The sequence below is a fragment of the Scyliorhinus canicula genome, chromosome 10 (genome assembly GCF_902713615.1).
Source record: "Scyliorhinus canicula chromosome 10, sScyCan1.1, whole genome shotgun sequence".
In the NCBI taxonomy this organism is placed as follows: Eukaryota; Metazoa; Chordata; class Chondrichthyes; order Carcharhiniformes; family Scyliorhinidae; genus Scyliorhinus; species Scyliorhinus canicula.
This window is the reverse complement of record NC_052155.1, coordinates 23,965,762-23,983,062: the sequence shown is the minus strand read 5'-3', so window position 1 is coordinate 23,983,062 and position 17,301 is coordinate 23,965,762. Positions and strand designations below refer to the sequence as shown.

General features: G+C 48.8%; 1 protein-coding gene across 9 annotated transcripts in view; it reads left to right on the top strand.

Moving 5' to 3' along the window:
• The window catches only part of LOC119972279 (receptor-type tyrosine-protein phosphatase mu-like), a 985,231-nt gene that overhangs the window by 657,054 nt on the left and 310,876 nt on the right, over positions 1 to 17,301 (top strand). For all 9 annotated transcript variants that reach the window (XM_038808716.1, XM_038808713.1, XM_038808721.1 and 6 more), the window contains exon 11: positions 34 to 136. In XM_038808716.1, the coding sequence (XP_038664644.1) occupies positions 34 to 136 (103 nt within the window). The remainder of the gene's footprint in view (positions 1 to 33; positions 137 to 17,301) is intronic.

Below are 17,301 nucleotides of genomic sequence, written 5' to 3'. Positions count from 1 at the left end.
GACTTAATAATATCTTGTTGTCCCCTTTTGTAGCACCATCTATGCCAGCGTATGATTATGATGCACCACTGAATCAGACTGACAGCACGGTGACTGTTCTGCTGAAGCCTGCCCAGAGCAGAGGGGCCCCTGTCAGGTAGTTTAATTCAGATAATGTGGCTGAGATTTGTCTTTGTTTCCAGTCTTCGATACTCAATACTGAAGTCGGTATGGGTGGGGGGGGGGGGGGGGGGGGGGGGGGGGGGGGGTGGGGGGGGGGGAGGGGGGGAATTTCATCCAATGTTTTCAGCTGAACTAGTGCAGTGGATCAAAATGTTTGCAACATGTATACTGGCGCTAATGCCTTCTTTGTGCTCCCATTGGGTAACTTGTCCTGTAGTTTGACAAAGCTTGCTGCTTTGGTTTCCAAAGCGTCAAGTACTGAAAAGGTAAGAAGCTTGCGCTGGAACCTTGTGTCTGCATTATGGGATATCTTAACCTGATGATTATGCTACGGGACTGGTAATCCAGAGGCCTTGACCAAATCACCAGAGCCCTAGGGAAGAATTTTGCTGGCCTTAGTTTACAGGTGGAGGAGGGATTGGGGGGGGGGGGGGGGGGGTGAAATTCCTAGAGCAGCCTACCAGCTGCCCAACCACCCACCCACGCCTCAATTATAAGGGGAGTGCGGCATGAAAGGCCAAGGAAGGGCCTTCCGCACCTCATGAGGCCCTTAATTGATCTCAATTTGAGACCAACGGGAGGAGGTCAGGGAAAGGACAGGGTGAGGCCCAGGATGTTACCAGACACAGGCTCAGGTGGGAAAGTGGGCCGAGGTGTTTGATTTGCTGGCCTCTTTCCACATTGGACATACCCTCTAAGATCTTACCCCCTGACCACTGGGTGCTCCCTGCCCCAGCCCCCTCAGCCACGCCTACAAGACTGCCACATCCCCCACCCCTCCCTCCACTCTCCCCACTCCCAGTGATTCCTTTCCCGACTCTATCATGGCATTGCTGCGTGTTTGGTGCTGCTGGCTAATCACATTCGGAAAATACTGGAACCTACTATTGAGGAAGTATTAACAATGTACTGCAAAAATTATAGTATAATCAGGCAAAGCGACACGTTTTTCTGAAAAATGTATTAGAATTTTGTGAGGATGTAAGTAGTCAACAGGTAAAGGGAAATCAATAGCTATATTTGGATTCCCAAAAGGTATTAGATAAACAATCACACAAAGGACTAAAATGCAAGAATGACTTAAAGCTTTCTAAACACATTTTATTGTCAATATAGAGACATTGGTTTGAGACAGTGTGTAGTTGGAGGTGCCATAGCTGGCATGAAAGGTAAGGGTGGCCAATGGGGGTAGGTGTGGTTTGTCTCGGAGGGTATGAGGGGCTATGGGATTTGGATGGAGGGACATAGATTCGGAGGGTATAAAGAACCATGGGGTTTTGGGGGTGACAGAGCTTGACATGGGGGCATGGGTAAGATCTTCGAAACCTTCCTTTCAAAAGATTCCCTCATCCAGACTGTGGTTCACGACACCTCTGTTGCGCGATTAGGATCAATGAACCATGAGCCTTTTAAAAGTTGAACTGACTCTGCGAAAATAGTGGATGGTGAGGACATTCCTATCCCCTATCAGGTCCAGACACCGGATTCATATCCCCACAAGTTACAATATTCATGGCAACGTGATGTCAGAACAGTGTGGAGCAGAACTGAACTCAGGAGACACCCGGCGAACAGTACCCCCAGGGAAGCTCATAGGTCAGCGCAACACTCAGAGGGGAGAGATTCCTGCTCGGATAGTTCTAGGTGGGCCATGATAGTGCCAGGCGGGCCAGGGTAATGCCAGGGAAATGTGAGCTTGGTGCCAGGGGGGTGCACCTGGGTGAAGATTGTTTCCAGGTTTGTTAGCTGTGCATTGGATGGCCAGGCAGGCGAATCAGAGGCCATTTGCCAGTGATACATGGTGGAATGCATGACTGCAGTTTCTTTTCTGAATTGATTGATTGATTGACTTCTTGTCACTTGTCACATGTACTGAAAAGCATTTTTCTGCGGCCAATGGAACATACGCAGTCGACAAAAAGAATGATTGACAAAGTACATCAACAAATGGTGATTGGTACCGCAGTATGTGGCGGAAAAAGATACTGTTGTCGTTGTTGCCTTAATGCTGCTTTTCCTGCCTGACATCGACCTTTGCCGATATCAGAGAAAACCTCGCCCCATGTTTCTGCCCATGGAAGTAGCACGGTTGTTTTGCTGCTCTGCATCCTATTTCAAATTTTTACAACCTTGCAGGAGAGCCGGAGAAGGTGGTGGAAGCAGGTGTGATAGCAACGTAAAAGAGGCATCTTGGCAAATACATGAATACGATGGGAATAGAGGGTTATGGACTCCGGATGTTTAGAAGGTTTTAGGTTAGGCGGGCAGCATGGTCGGCGCAGGCTTGGAGGGTCATAGAAGACATAGAACAGTACAGCACAGAACAGGCCCTTCGGCCCTCGATGTTGTGCCGAGCAATGATCACCCTACTTAAACCCACGTAACCCGTATACCCGTAAACCAACAATCCCCCCATTAACCTTACACTACGGGCAATTTAGCATGGCCAATCCACCTAACCCGCACATCTTTGGACTGTGGGAGGAAACCGGAGCACCCGGAGGAAACCCACGCACACACGGGGAGGACGTGCAGACTCCACACAGACAGTTACCCAGCCGGGAATCGAACCTGGGACCCTGGAGCTGTGAAGCATTGATGCTAACCACCATGCTACCGTGAGACCCCAAGAGGTCGAAGGGCCTGTTCCTGTGCTGTACTGTTCTTTGCACCTAATATCATTGAAAGTACAAGTTTTAGCAACCAAAACAGAGGGTTGAATACTTCCATGCTGAGACTAAGTCCCATGGCTGGGGTGGAATGCAGAGTGTTTCCTGCTGCAAAGGCTGATGGGAAAACATGCCAAATCATTTGGCCCCAACCTTATTATTTATGCAACCGGGGTTTTGTGCTGTATTTTGCGGTGGTGCAGTCCAGATAGCGTGTAGTCACCGCCATTGAAAATGTACCCAACATCACTGACCCATTATCGAAGAAAGAAGATGCACATCCAGAAACTGAAGATGGACTCCCTGAGAAAACAGACAGACACTGAGGCTGCAGGGACGATGGATCTCCTCCAGGATGCTTAATCTAGAAGATCCGCCTTAGGTGCCTCCCCCCTCCAGGCCCCCTCCCCACTGCTATGGTGTTCTGGGGTCCAGGGTTGACGGCGGTCTCCATTACAAATTCCGGAGGTAGCACCAGACATTGTTCAAGTGAGTCCCGACATCTGCACACTACCTTGTTCCAGGCGTGTTTTCCGTCTGTGTTTTCCCATCAGCATTGCGGAGAATCGGGTGTGGGGGGTACATTCCGGCCTGGCCTTCATTTGCATCCGATTAGCAGGATGAAAATTTGTTCCACACTGGCCTCCAGCAGCACTGCTGCTTCACAGCACCAGGGACTCTGGTTCAATTCCGGCCTTGTATGACTCTCTGTGCGGAGTTTGCACATTCTTCCCGTGTCCGTGTGGGTTTCCCTTCAGGTGCTCCAGTTTCTTCCGACTGTCCAAATGTGCAGGTTAGGTGGATTGGCTGATGCACCATCAATTGGACTCGAGTCGTAGTGAAGTTCCAAACAACAGGCTTTAATACGCAAGATGTGAGCCCGGCAGTGGTCGTACAGAGAAAGGCCGACTGCCAGCCAACATGAGCTCTTATACCCCGCCTTGTAGGCGTAGTTACCAACCACTCAGCCAATCGGTGGGGAGTCACATGACCAGCCACAACCAATTGGCAGAGAGGCACATGACTTGCCTGGGCCAATGGGCAGCGAGGCTGCTGTACCAATGGCAGCCTGGTTCTCCGGTAATATGATCTCTCTAGCCATACTACCACATTCACCCTTATGGAGAAAGAAGCGGGGGCGGGGGGGGGGGAAGGAGTGGCGGGAGAGACGGGGGGGGGGGGTTGTTGTATGGTCCATAAAACTGGTAGTATGACTAGAGACCTTCTCGGGTAGTACCAAGGTAACTATGGCTGCCCACTTGCCCGTGACGAATGTGCAAGAAAACCATGCTACATACAGTGTACAAGAGAGAGAAAAAACAACAATAACCATAGCAATAATAATAAAAAAAACATTGGCAAGGAACATATGCAGAACCTGAAAGTCCATCAAATTGACTGGATCAGCCGGATGGGTGCTTTCAGTGTCCTGCCGGACCTGCGCAGCGGCGCCGGTGACGTTGGAGCGGTGGTCGTCCGTGACTCCGGGAGCTGTGGCCGTGGTCCTGTGTCCGTACCCCTGGTCGGAGTTGGTGGTAGCCGGGCCGGGGGAAGGGGTTCCTGTGCGCTGGGTTGTGGGGGCGCTGGGGGCACCGGGGGCGGTCGGAACGGGGGGGGAGAGTGTTGGTGTTGGGGAGTGTGGCCGCACTCCGGCGGGTGCCAGGTCCCGAAGGGAGACTGTGTCCTGTTGTCCGTCGGGATACTCCACGTATGCATACTGCGGGCTGGCGTGGAGTAATTGGACTCTGTCAACCAATGGGTCGGACTTGTGCACCCGCACATGCTTCCGGAGCAGGATGGGCCCGGGGGTGGCCAGCCAGGTCCCTGGAGGTGACCTGATATTTAGGAAGCAGCCTTTCCAATTCAATGTTCAATAGGCAGGTGGACAGAAAGCAAATATTATCTAAAATAGCGGTCGAGGGCCACATGACAAATTCTATTTATTGGTTTACGATGTGGAAACTCCACCTGCAGGGTGAATGTGGATGTTTCCTCCTGGTGGAGAATCTAGAACGAGGGATCGTCATTTAAAAATAAGGGGTCGCTCATTTAAGGCGGATATGAGGAGACGTTTTTCTCTCAGTGGGCTGTGAGTCTCTGGAATTCGCTTCTTCAAAAGGCAGTGGAAGCAGAGTCTTTGACTATTTTTAAGGCAGAACGAAATAGATTCTTCATTAACAAGGGGGGGAAGGCAGGAATGTGGGGTGAGGTCACCATCAGATCTGTTGTGATCTTATCGAATGGCGAGCAGGCTCGAGGGACCGAGTGGCCTACTCCTGCTCCTAATTCGTACCTTTGTACATATGTTCATAGTTTCATTAACAGTGATCACAAACTACCGAATTGTTGTAACAACGCATCTGGTTCTTAAATATATTTCAGGGGACAAAAGCTGTCCTTACCTGAGCCTGGCTCTCAGACCCACCGCAATATGATTAACGCTTAGCTGTCCTCTTGAAATAACCGAGCAAAGCACTCAGTTGTATCAAGCTCACCACCACTTTCTCAAGAGTAATTATGGATGAACAATTAATGATGACTTTAGCAATGCTCACATCCCAAGAATGAATTTTAAAAAAAAATCTTCAACCTCCCCATCTCCTTAATCCCTCATACACAATACAACTCTTCATATGCCAACAAAAATATGCCTCGGGCTATTGCATGGTACTGGTCAAAACCTTATTAAAACTTTATTCTTCTTGTCATCGTTCTGGGTTTTTATGCTGCTGGAGGAGCTTACAAGAATACTGACAATTACATTCATTGTGAATCTCAACAGTAAATTGGTTCTTTATGAGATCCATCTCTTCTCACCTTTAAAATTCATCCCACTTTACTTTTATGCCACTCTTACCGGAGAATAGCTTTTTAAAAAAAATCGATCTTGTTACATTCTTACAACTTTGGTTCTACTGCTTAAGCATTCCGAAGGAAATTGTCGCTGCTGATTTATTGATCAGCACTCGCCTTGAGGGAATAGAGAAGGGAAAAGATCGAAGGTCTTTCCTCTGAGGCAAAAGACCATGGATTAAAGCACCACCCGGGTGACTTTCCAATGGAGATGTCTCCTGCTTGTCCATCTTAACTCGCAAGAACTGTGGAAATAGCCCGGTCCATCACACAAACCTGCCTCCCATCCATTGACTCCATCTACACCTCCCGCTGCCTGGGCAAAGCGGGCAGCATAATCAAAGACCCCTCCCACCCGGCTTACTCACTCTTTCAACTTCTTCCATCAGGCAGGAGATACAAAAGTCTGAGAACACGCACAAACAGACTCAAAAACAGCTTCTTCCCCGCTGTTACCAGACTCCTAAACGACCCTCTTATGGACTGACCTCATTAACACTACACCCCTGTATGCTTCACCCGAAATCGGTGTTTATGTCGTTAAAATGTGTACCTTGTGTTGCCCTATTATGTATTTTCTTTTATTTCATTTCTTTTCATGTACTGAATGATCTGTTGAGCTGCTCACAGAAAAATACTTTTCACTGTACCTCGGCACACGTGACAATAAACAAATCAAATCCAAATCCTTGAAAAACGGCATAACTGGTGTTTGTGGTGATTTTCCCACCAACACTACACCCAATAGGCGATAAAATCCCACGAATACCCCTCAGTGCAGTACTGAGGAAGTGCGGTACTGTTTGAGATACTGACTTTCAGCTGAAACCTTAATCCAAAGCTCTTCTCGCTGTTCAACGTAAAGGATTTCAGAATAGTCTTACAAGAAAATCAATCTGCTAACATCTAACCTTCCCTCATTTAATTTACCACTGTTTGTAGGATCTTGCTGTGTATATAGTTAACTACCATGTGTCCCTATTACAACAAGGTCCATACTTCAAAAATACTTCAATGGCTGTGAGGTCATGGGAGGTGATATATCAATGTAAATTCATGTCTGGATCCTCAGATGATTCCCAAAAGATGGATACTGTGGAGTTACACCAACCGGGCACACTGCAATCAAACAAATGTATGTTTCCGCTGTCAAACCAGGAAGTGAAAGCTCAGGACGTAGGGACTGTCTGCCTCCAACCTACTCCTCCCTTACAAGATTTGGCCATATTTGAGCTGGAAAAAGTTCGCATTTCTTTCCGTTCTCATGGAAACCCGCCAAAGTTACAGCAAGAGAGCATTGGACTGGGCGGTACGTGGCACAGTTGTTAGCACTGCTGCCTATGGTGCTGAGGACCCGGATTCGAATCCCGGCCCTGGGTCACTGTCCGTGTGGAGTTTGCACATTCTCCTCATGTCTGCGTGGGTTTCATCCACTCTCCCCAAAAATAGATATGCAGGTTAGGTTGCTTGGCGTCGCTAAATTGCCCCTTAAAAAAAGGGAGCATTGGACTGACAGTGAACTCTTCGAGACCATTATAATTAAAACCTCTCAAACTTCACTCATTTTCTTTGATTCAGGTAGTTACACAGAATCACAGAATAATAAAGTGAAGAAGAAGCCCTTTGGCCCATCATGAAAGACACCTGACCTGTCTACCTAATCACATTTGCCAGCACTTGTGCTTTTTAAAGGATGTGAGGCATCCGCCTCTACCACCCTCCCGTACAGTGTGTTCCAGACCATCACCACCCTCTGGGTAAAAAGGCTTTTCCTGAAATCCCTCCTAAACCTCCTGCCCCTCACCTTGAATTTGTGTCCCCCACGTAACTGACCCTAGGTTTACCAGACTGATCCCAGGGATGGCGGGACTGCCATATGAGGAGAGATTGACTAGGTTGGGATTGTTCTCGCTGGAATTCAGAAGCATGAGGGGGGATCTCATAGAGACTTACAAAATGTTCACGGGACTAGACAGGGTAGATGCAGGGAAATTGTAACCAATAATGGGTGTGTCCAGAACCAGGGGCGGGATTCTCCCAGCCCTGCACCGGGCCGGAGAATCCCCGTGAACAGACCACGCCTCCCCGACACCGGCACGTGATTCTCCGCAATGCGGAGAATCGGTGCCATTGGCGCCAGGGTGGTTGGCGCGGTGCCGGTCGTGAGCCACTCTACACAGCCGGCACCGCCGATTCTCCGGCCCGGATGGGCCGAGCAGCCGTAGGAAAAGAGCCGAGTCCTGCCGGCGCCGTTCTAACCTGCTTTGAGCTGGCGGGACCTCGGCGTGTAAGGGTCGGGTGGCGGTCTGTGGTGGGGGGGGGCTCCGATGTGGCCTGGACCATGATTGGGACCCACTGATCGGTGGGCCGACCTCTCTGGCTGGGGGCCTCCTTTCCTACGTGCAGGCCCCTGTCGCCCTGCGCCATGTTACGTCAGGGCCGGTACGTTAAAGGAGGCCACTGCGCATGCGCGTGTTGGTGCCGATGTCACTGTGCATGTGCTCGTTGGTGCCGGCGCAACTGCGCATGCGCGGATTCCAATGGCGCACAGTTCGTACCGGGATCGGCAGCTGGAGCGGCGTGAACCGCTCTAGCACGCTGGCCCCCTGTAGTGGCCAGAATTAAACGGGGAGCGGCCCGTTTACGCTGTCGTAAAACGCGACGGCGTTTACGACGGTGTGGACACTCTGCCGCGGGATGGGAGAATCCCGCCCCAGGTGTCACAGTCTGAGGATTCAGGGTAAACCATTTTGGACAGAGATGAGCCTGTGGAATTCATGACCACAGGAAGTAGTTGATGCTAAAACATTGAATATATTCAAGAGGCGGCTAGATATAGCATTTGGGGAGAATGGGATCAAAGACTATGGGGAGAAAGCAGGATTAGGCTATTGAGTTTGATGATCAGCCATGATCGTGATAAATGGCGAAGCAGGTTCGAAGGGCCAGAAGGCCTCCTCCTGCTCCTATCTTCTATGTATCTATGTATCTTCAAATAAGGGGAACAGTGGTTCCATATCCATCCTGTCCATGCCCCTCATAACCTTGTTCACCTCAATTAGGTCACCCCTCAGTCTTCTCTGCTCCAGCAAAAACAACCCAAGCCTATCCAACCTCTCTTCATAACTTAAATAACATAACAGGCAGCATGATAACCTTTCTTAAACAGTGGTTATCAATGTTGTTTCACAGCCACAGGGATCCAGGTTCGGTTCCCGGCTTGGGCCATTGTCTGTGAAGAGTCTGCACGTTTTCCCTATGTCTGCGTGGGTTTCCGCCAAGTGCTCCGGTTTCCTCCCACACATCTCGAAAGACCTGAGGCTGGATTCTCCGCACCCTGACGATTCCCCGATTCTGGGGGCCCCGAAAAGCGGCGTAATCGGGGAGTACCTACCTGGGGCCATTGCCAGAGGCCCGCTCCGCAATTCACCGCCCCCGATGGCCGAAATTCCGACAGCATAAAACTAATGTGTTCCAGCCGAAATACTTGTGTGGTGGCTGTGGACTCGGTCGGGGGCGGGCTAATCGGAGGGGGGGGGGCCTTATAGGCGGCCAGTAAATGCTTATGTGGGGGTTGAGTGTCGGGCGCGCAGCCGATCGGTTGGTTTCCTTTTTGGGTCCAGCTTCATGGTCCAAGTCTACCATGGAGCACGCGCGGCCTCCGACCCGGAGTGTGGGGACCATATCTGCAGCAAAAGCTGCGAGATTCACTCCGGGTCCCTGCTAGCCCCGTGCAGGGTTGGGAATTCGTGTCCCTTTGATGCCAGTTTTTCTGGCGTAAAACACCACCGTTTTGACGCCGGCGTGGGGACATAGTACCAATAATGGAAAATCCAGTCCCTGCTTTTTATGTGAATTGGACATTCTGACTTTTCTCTCCGTGTACCCAAACAGGCGCCGGAGTGTGGCGACTAGGGGATTTTCACAGTAACTTCATTGCAGTGTTAATGTAAGCCAACTTGTACTGTAATAAAGATTATTACAGTAAATGTTCCATTACAGGCAACATCCTGGTTAAACGCCTCTGCACCCTCTCCAAAGCAATCACATCCTTCGTATAATGTGGTGACCAGAATTGCACACAGCATTCCAGCTGTGGCCTCACCAAAGTTCTGTCCAACTCCAACATGACCTCCCTGCTTTTGTAATCTATGCCTCGATTGATAAAGGCCAGTGTCCCATATGCCTTTTTCACCATCCTACTAACCTGCCCTTCTGCCGTCAGAGATCTAAGGACAAAGACTCCAAGGTCCCTTTGTTCCTCAGAACTGCCCAGTGTCAGGCCATTCATTGAATACTTCCTTATCAAATGACTCCTTCCAAATTATATCACGTCGTACATGGTTAAATTCCATCTGCCACTTTTCTGCCCATATGACCATCCTGTTTGTATCTTCCTGTAACCCAAGTCATTCAACCTCACCCGGCCAATCTTTGTGTCAACCACAAACTTACTGATTCTACCCCCCATATAGTCATCAACGTTGTTGATATGAATGACAAAAAATAAGGTACCCAGCACAGATCCCTGTGGTACGACACTGGACACTGGCTTCCAGACACAAAAGCAACCTTCTGTCATCACCCTCTGTTTCCTACAGCTAAGGCAATTTTGAATCCACCTTATCAAGTTCCCCTGTTTCCCATGTGTATTTGCCTTCTTTATAAATCTCCCATGTGGGACCTTGCCAAAGGCTTTGTTACGTCAACTGCACCACTCTCTTCTACACACCTGGTCCCATGCTCAAAAAACTCAAATCAAACTTGTTCGTCATGTTCTCCCTCTGACAAAGCCAAGCTGACTATTCCTGACCAAACCTTGCCCCTCCAAGTGGAAGTAGGTTCTCTCCTTTAGAATTTCCTCCAATAGTTTCTCAACCACTGGCGTGAGGCTCACTGGTCTGCAGTTCCCCCGACATCTCTACAACCTTTCTTAAATAGTGGGACCACATTAGCTGTTCTCAAGTCCTCTGGCATCTCCCCCGTGACCAGAAAGGAATTAAAACTTTGCCCCCTGCAATCTCCTCCCTCGCCTCCCACAGCAACCTGGGACACAGGCTCCGGATGGGAGAATTCCACCTTCAGAAACTGTGACATTCTGGCTTGCAATTACGCACAGATTTTACTATTGAACCATTGACAGAGCTTAGCATGTGGATGTTTGAGTTTCTCTGCTGCCTATTACGTTGTGTTTTCTTTGTTGCACCTATGCAAAGAGAACTGAGCGACAATTACTATGGTCTGAATTACTATGACAACAGCTAATCTCAGCAATGACAATAAATGTCAGTATTCTCCTCTTCAACGTCTGGTGGTTTGTGGAGGAGCAGTCCTGGCTCTACCGTTACAATACTTCCGTTAACCTGCGCCAAGACGGTCAGTTTGGAAATCTTTGCACCTCACTCATTCAGCTATTCAACCAGATCAAAATCTGAAATAAGAACAGAAAGCATCTGCTGGGGGAAATAGAGTTAACGGGCTGGATTTGCGATCCCCCATGCTGGTGGTGGTAGGCTGGAGGGGCAGGGGTGGCACACAAAATATATCGGGTGGCCAGCTCACCTCCCTGCCCACGCCCCGAGCTGACTGCCCATAAAACCTTAGGTGGGTGGGTGCGGAAATCAGGAGCCGGCCATATCTAAATGAATGATTAACGATCAGTTAGACTTGTTGACAAGCCTATTAACCAGGATGGTACTCTGCCCCAGCCATAACTTGGTTGGTAGCTGACCATTTTTCGGCGGCAAAATGTAAAAAGGCATAAAGAAAGCAGGGGGAGTGGGGTGATTGATTTTGGGGTAAATTGTGTGCATTTGAAGCATCCCCTCCAAGATAGCACCCTACTTCATAGATTCATAGAATCTCTACAGTACAGAAGGAGGCCATTTGGCCCATCAAGTCTGCACCGACCCTCTGAACGATCACCCTACCTCGGCCCTATCCCCCGCCCTATCCCCGTAATCCAGTCACCCCACCTAACCTTTTGGATTCTAAGGTGGAATTTAGCACGGCCAATCCACTTAACTTGGACTGTGGGAGGAAACCAGAGAACCCGGAGGAAACCCACGCAGACACGGGGAAGAAATGCAAACTCCCAAGTTTATGCCGATGGATGAAAATGGATTGGGAGGAAGCTCACGTGGAGGAGAAACACCAGCATTAGAGTGCTGTACCCAGTGGCTTGTCTCTGTAATTCTATGTGATCTGATTTATTGAGTCACTGTGGATTGTGATCTGACATGATGTTACTTGGAGTAAGGCAAAGGAGTTTACCACAGCAGGTCCCACAGCATGGTAAAAGATGGACAGGAGTTGTCGAGCGATTTCTGAAGCTGTGAATCCCATCGCTTTGCTGTCGGGGGCGATGATCGGAATCCACTCACACTTTGCTCCCAGAGAGCATGTTCTCCTTTGCATTCCGACACCCCTCACTCCAGGAGTCTCCGTTACTTTTGGCAGTTGCTATGGTGATCGCTCGTAATGAATACTATGCAATTTTGAAGGAACGATAGATTGTTATGTCAGAGTGCGAGCGATGGCAGGGGAATCATTTCTTCACAGGTTCAGCTGCAGTGATATAATAATCAGTCTCAGGCACCCATTATCTCTGATTACTAAAGTGTGTTCCACAACAAAAGGATATACCTGATCTATTATGCTGTCATCTATTGGAGGATGAAAGATGTTTCATTGCCAGAATGTGTCATGGCTGACATGGCAGCTAACTAGCTTCATTCAGTTGATACGTGGTGACATTGTCATTGAAAGATTAACTATGTGATGTCACCTGGAATCATCGGAATTTAATCTGCAGGAGATTGCTGGAAAATTGCAGTGTTCCACCATTGGTTAACAAATGTACTTTCTCGATACATGGATTTTTTTCCAGTAATCTTCAGTGTTCAGCAAGGTGAAAGTAAGAGCTGAGGGATGGATTATTCTCCCGCTTCACAGAGCTGCTGGGGTCAGGCATAGTACAGCAAAGGCAGAGTAAAACTTCCTCAAGCTCCACTACTCGATTCAACCCCAGTTGTCCTCGCACCAGCAGATGTCCTCGCACCAGCCCTATCTCACCGCTCCGACGGAGGTTGCCAATGTATGAATTGTAGGCCTGCACTTTCTCTGCCATTTCCTGAATTTTGACTGTAGGAACTGGGTTGAGATGCCATCCCAGGTTTGCACTGGCACTTCTGAGATTGTCCATTGGGAGTGACAGCTGACCTCGTATGTACCCACCAATGTTTGGAATGGTAGGTTCCTGTCAGTTTATTCATTTACAGGTTGTGGGCATCGCTGGCTAGGCCCAGCATTTATTGCCCATGCCTAATTTCCCTTGAGAAGGTGGTGCCTAATTGAACTGCTTTCTTGAAGCGCTGCAGTCCATGTGGTGCAGTTACACCCACAGTACTGTCAGGGAGGGAGTTCCGAGGTGTTTCCCCAGCGACAGTGAAGGAACGATGATATATTTCCAAGTTTGGATGGTGAGCGACTTGGAGGTGCTCTTGCCCATCTAGATGATAGTGGTCATGGGATTGGAAGGTGCTGTCAAAAGAACCTTGGTGACTTACAGCAGTGCATCTTGTAGATGGTACACACGGCTGCCACTGTGCATCGTTGGGGAAAATAAGAACATAAGAACTAGGAGCAGGAGTAGGCCATACGGCCCCTCGAGCCTGTTCCGCCATTCAATGAGATCATGGCTGATCTTTTGTGGATTCAGCTCCACTTTCCAAGTGGTTGTTTAGGTCTTGGATAGTGTTGAGCTTCTTGAGTGCTGTTGGAGTTGCACTCATCCAGGCAAGCGGAGAGTATTCCATTGCACTCCTTGACTTGTGCTTTGTCAATGGTGGATAGGCTTTGGGGAGTCAGGAGGTGAGTAAAATATATAAGTATCCAGTCTGCCATATTTAATCTTATTAATACCTTAGTGAGGTTGAATGCAACATCATTGCATGCCTTGCATCCAGTGTTGCAAAAGCAATTCAGGGGAGCTGTAAGTATTTCCGTGTAGCTGAGGCGAATGCAACCAATTGCAAAGAGGTTGATTGAACTGGGAAAGAGATGGTTTACGAATGAAAGATCTGCAGCCACTTGGGCTACAGCATGGTGGTTTCCCCTCCTCTCTCTCTAGCCACACACCTAGGGCAGACGGCTTGGTAGCAGCATAGATTCCAATTGCAGCCTATATAACAAATTTTAATGACATTCCGGCCAGGATATCCACGGGGGTCAGCAATTGGGGAACAGGCAAGTACAAGTTTCAGAAGGGTTCCTGCTACGTTCGAGTTGTAGACTACACTTTATGAATTGATCTTCAATTTAAATTGCTTTACCAGTATCAAACAGAATTCTCAAACTTACAAATGGAATATTGTACTCGTATACAAATGGATGGCTCTTGCCCTAATATCAGCTGGTAATGCGCTCCCTTCTGAGTCTGAAAGTGATGGGTTCAGGCCTCATTCCAAACACTTGAGTCCATCATCCAGGCTGACACTCTAGTTCAGTTCCTGAAGGAGTGCTGCACTGTTGGATGCGCTGTCTTTCACAAGCGATGCTAAACTGAGGCCCCACCTTTCAGGTGGATGTGGAAGATCTTGCAGCACTATTTCAAAGACCAATTGGGGAGATTCCCTCCCATACTCTGGCCAATATATATCCTTAAATCAACACATTGGGGCAGTTGATTTGATTATTCTCACAATGCTGTCAGTGGGAACATGCTGCGTGTAAATTAGGTTAGGTGGGTTGGCCAAGCTAAATTGCCACTTAGTGTCCAAAGGTTAGTTCGGGTTATGTGGCAGAGCGGCACGGTAGCCTAGTGGTTAACACTGTTGCTTTGCAGCATCAGGATCGCAGGTTCGATTCCCGGCTTGGGTCACTGTCTTTGCGGAGTCTCCGCGTTCTCCCAGTGTCTGCGTGGGTTTCCTCCGGGTGCTCCAGTTTCCTCCCACAAGACCCGAAAAATGTGGGGCTGGATTCTCCGCACTTCGACGTTGAAATCGCGGCCGGCTCCGGGGCAGAGAATCCGATTCCCCGCACGGAATCGGGACTGGCGCCAGTTCCCCAATTCTGTGGGCCTTGGAAAACTGTCTCAGTACGCCGCGCCATGCAGTACCTACCTGGGGCTATTGCGAGAGGCCAGCTCTGACATTCTCCGCCCCTGACCAGCTGAAATCCTGACGACATGGATCACTCATGGCCCGGCTGGTCGGGAAACCAGTGAGGCAGCTGCGGACTCAGTCCATGGCCGCTCTGGTCAGGTGTGGGCTGATCAGAGAGCAGGGTGGGCCTTATACGCGGCCGGGCAATGTTTGGACGGGCGGTCAGGGTCGGGTGCACGGCCGATCGGGGGTCTATTTTTAGTGTCCAGCTCCGCAAGCTTGTGTCCGCCATGGAGCACGGCGGGCCTCTGACCTGGAAGGGCAGGGGCCCGAATCTGTAGCAAAATCTGCTAGATTTACGCCAGGTCCCTGCTAGCTCCCCGCAGGGCTAGGATGTGTGGCCCTTTCACTCCAGTTTTTCTGCCATGTAAGTCCAGTCTTTACGACGGCGTGGGGGCATAGTCCCAATAACAGAGAATCCAGCCCGTGCTGTTAGGTGATTTGGCCATTCTGAATTCTCCCTCTTTGTATTCGAACAGGCGCCGGAATGTGGCGATTAGGGGCTTTTCACAGTAACTTCATTGCAGTGTTAATGTACTTGTGGCAATAAAGATTATTATTATATAAATGCCAGCATTTCTTTCCATCTTTGATATCAAAAAATTAAATGCTTTTTAAAATAAAATCCGTGTCTTCTCCAGCTTTTAAATGTTTTTGATTTTAGGTTAGCTTGATTAGTTGTCACGACTTAATTCTAACCATCGTTTTCAATTTGTTTGACAAAGCATTTACGTTTCATTGCAGCAGCTTAATTATCAATGATAAGTTTAATTATCTCTCGTCCTTCTCCTGTAAGCACACAGATCACCCATTCATTGTGAAACTGAATTGGCAGCAGCAAAACAGTGCAACAACTTTGATCTGCTTACATCTGGACAACCTGAGAAGGCCTTCATTGTCTGCTGGCAAGTTCAGCACACAAGAGGGATCATTTTAACTTTTGTCAGTGGCGCAGAACAGATGATATTGGAGCAGCCTCCCATTGTCCACCCTGTTGAAGGTTTTGCTAGGATGGGGCATCGTCTCTTATTCCTCATCAAGCTCTGAGCAACATCAATCACTTACACTGTTATCACTCATTCTGCACCAGCACAAATAGTGCATCTATCATGGAATCATAGAATCCGTACAGTTCAGAAGGGGCCATTTGGCCCATCAAGCCTGCACTGACCCTCTGAAAGAGCACTTCACCTGGGCCCAATCCCTCCCCGCCCTACCACGCAACTCCACCTAACCTGTGGGCACTAAGCAGCAATTTAGCATGGCCAATCCACCTAACCTGCACATCCTTGGACCGTAGGAGGAAACCGGAGCACCCGGAGGAAACCCATACAGACACAGGGAGAATGTGCAAACTTCACACAGACAGTTGCCCAAGGTCGGAATCGAACCCAGGTCCCTGGCACTGTGAGACAGCAGTGCTAACCACTGTGCCACCATGCTGCACCGAAGGAAGGTGTCACTTCAGGCACCCACACTGCTATCACACACCCATCATTAGGACACGACTACGGTTAGAGAACACTTGTCACGAGGATAGGTATATGTTGGCAAGATGTCACCATCAATGTGACAACAGAACAAGTTGGTATTGACGATTCCTCCCATTATGTGGCTGATGATTGAGTGCAGGCTGGTGGGGATGATGCTTCGCTGGACTAGATTTGCCCTACTGTTTTGTGGACAAGATATACCTGTGCAATTTCCTGCATTATCAGGCAGATACCATAGTTGTAACTGTTCTGGAAGAGTCTAGTTTGATGCTGGTGCTGGATTCCACTTGCAGCCGGGATGTTGCACTCATCTTGACATCACATGGAGTGAATCAAGTTCGCTGAAGGTGTGATGGTGGAGATATCAAGAGAAGGATTGTCAACTCTGTACCTCTGGCTAACATAGGAAATAGGAACAGGAGTAAGTCATTCAGCCCTTCGAGTCTGCTCCGCAATCATTCTGATCACAGCTGATCATTCAGCTTATTCCCTCTTTATAAATTCCCATGGTTCTGACTGTAAGGGAACAGGAACAACATTTATCTTCAACATTTTCTCTTCACATATCTATAGAAGCTTTGACTGCCAGTTTTTACATTCCCTGCAAGCTCTAGTTTCCCCTTTGTAATCAATCCCTCTTTCGATGAATTCTAAACTGCTCCCAATCCTCAGATTTGCTGCTTTTCCTGGCCAATTTGTATGCCTCTTCCTTGGATCTAATATTGTCACTAATTCCCCATGTAAGCCACTTTTCCCATTTTATTTTTGCATGAGACAGGAATTAATCATTTCTGTGGCTCACCCAAACTCTGGTTGAATGTTTGCCATTGCCTATTCATCATCATCCCTTTAAGTAATATTTTCCAATCCATCATTGCCAACTCGTGCCTCATGCCATTTAGATTCAGGACCCTTCTCTCAGAATCAACTACGTTACTCTCCACCTTGATGAAGAATTCT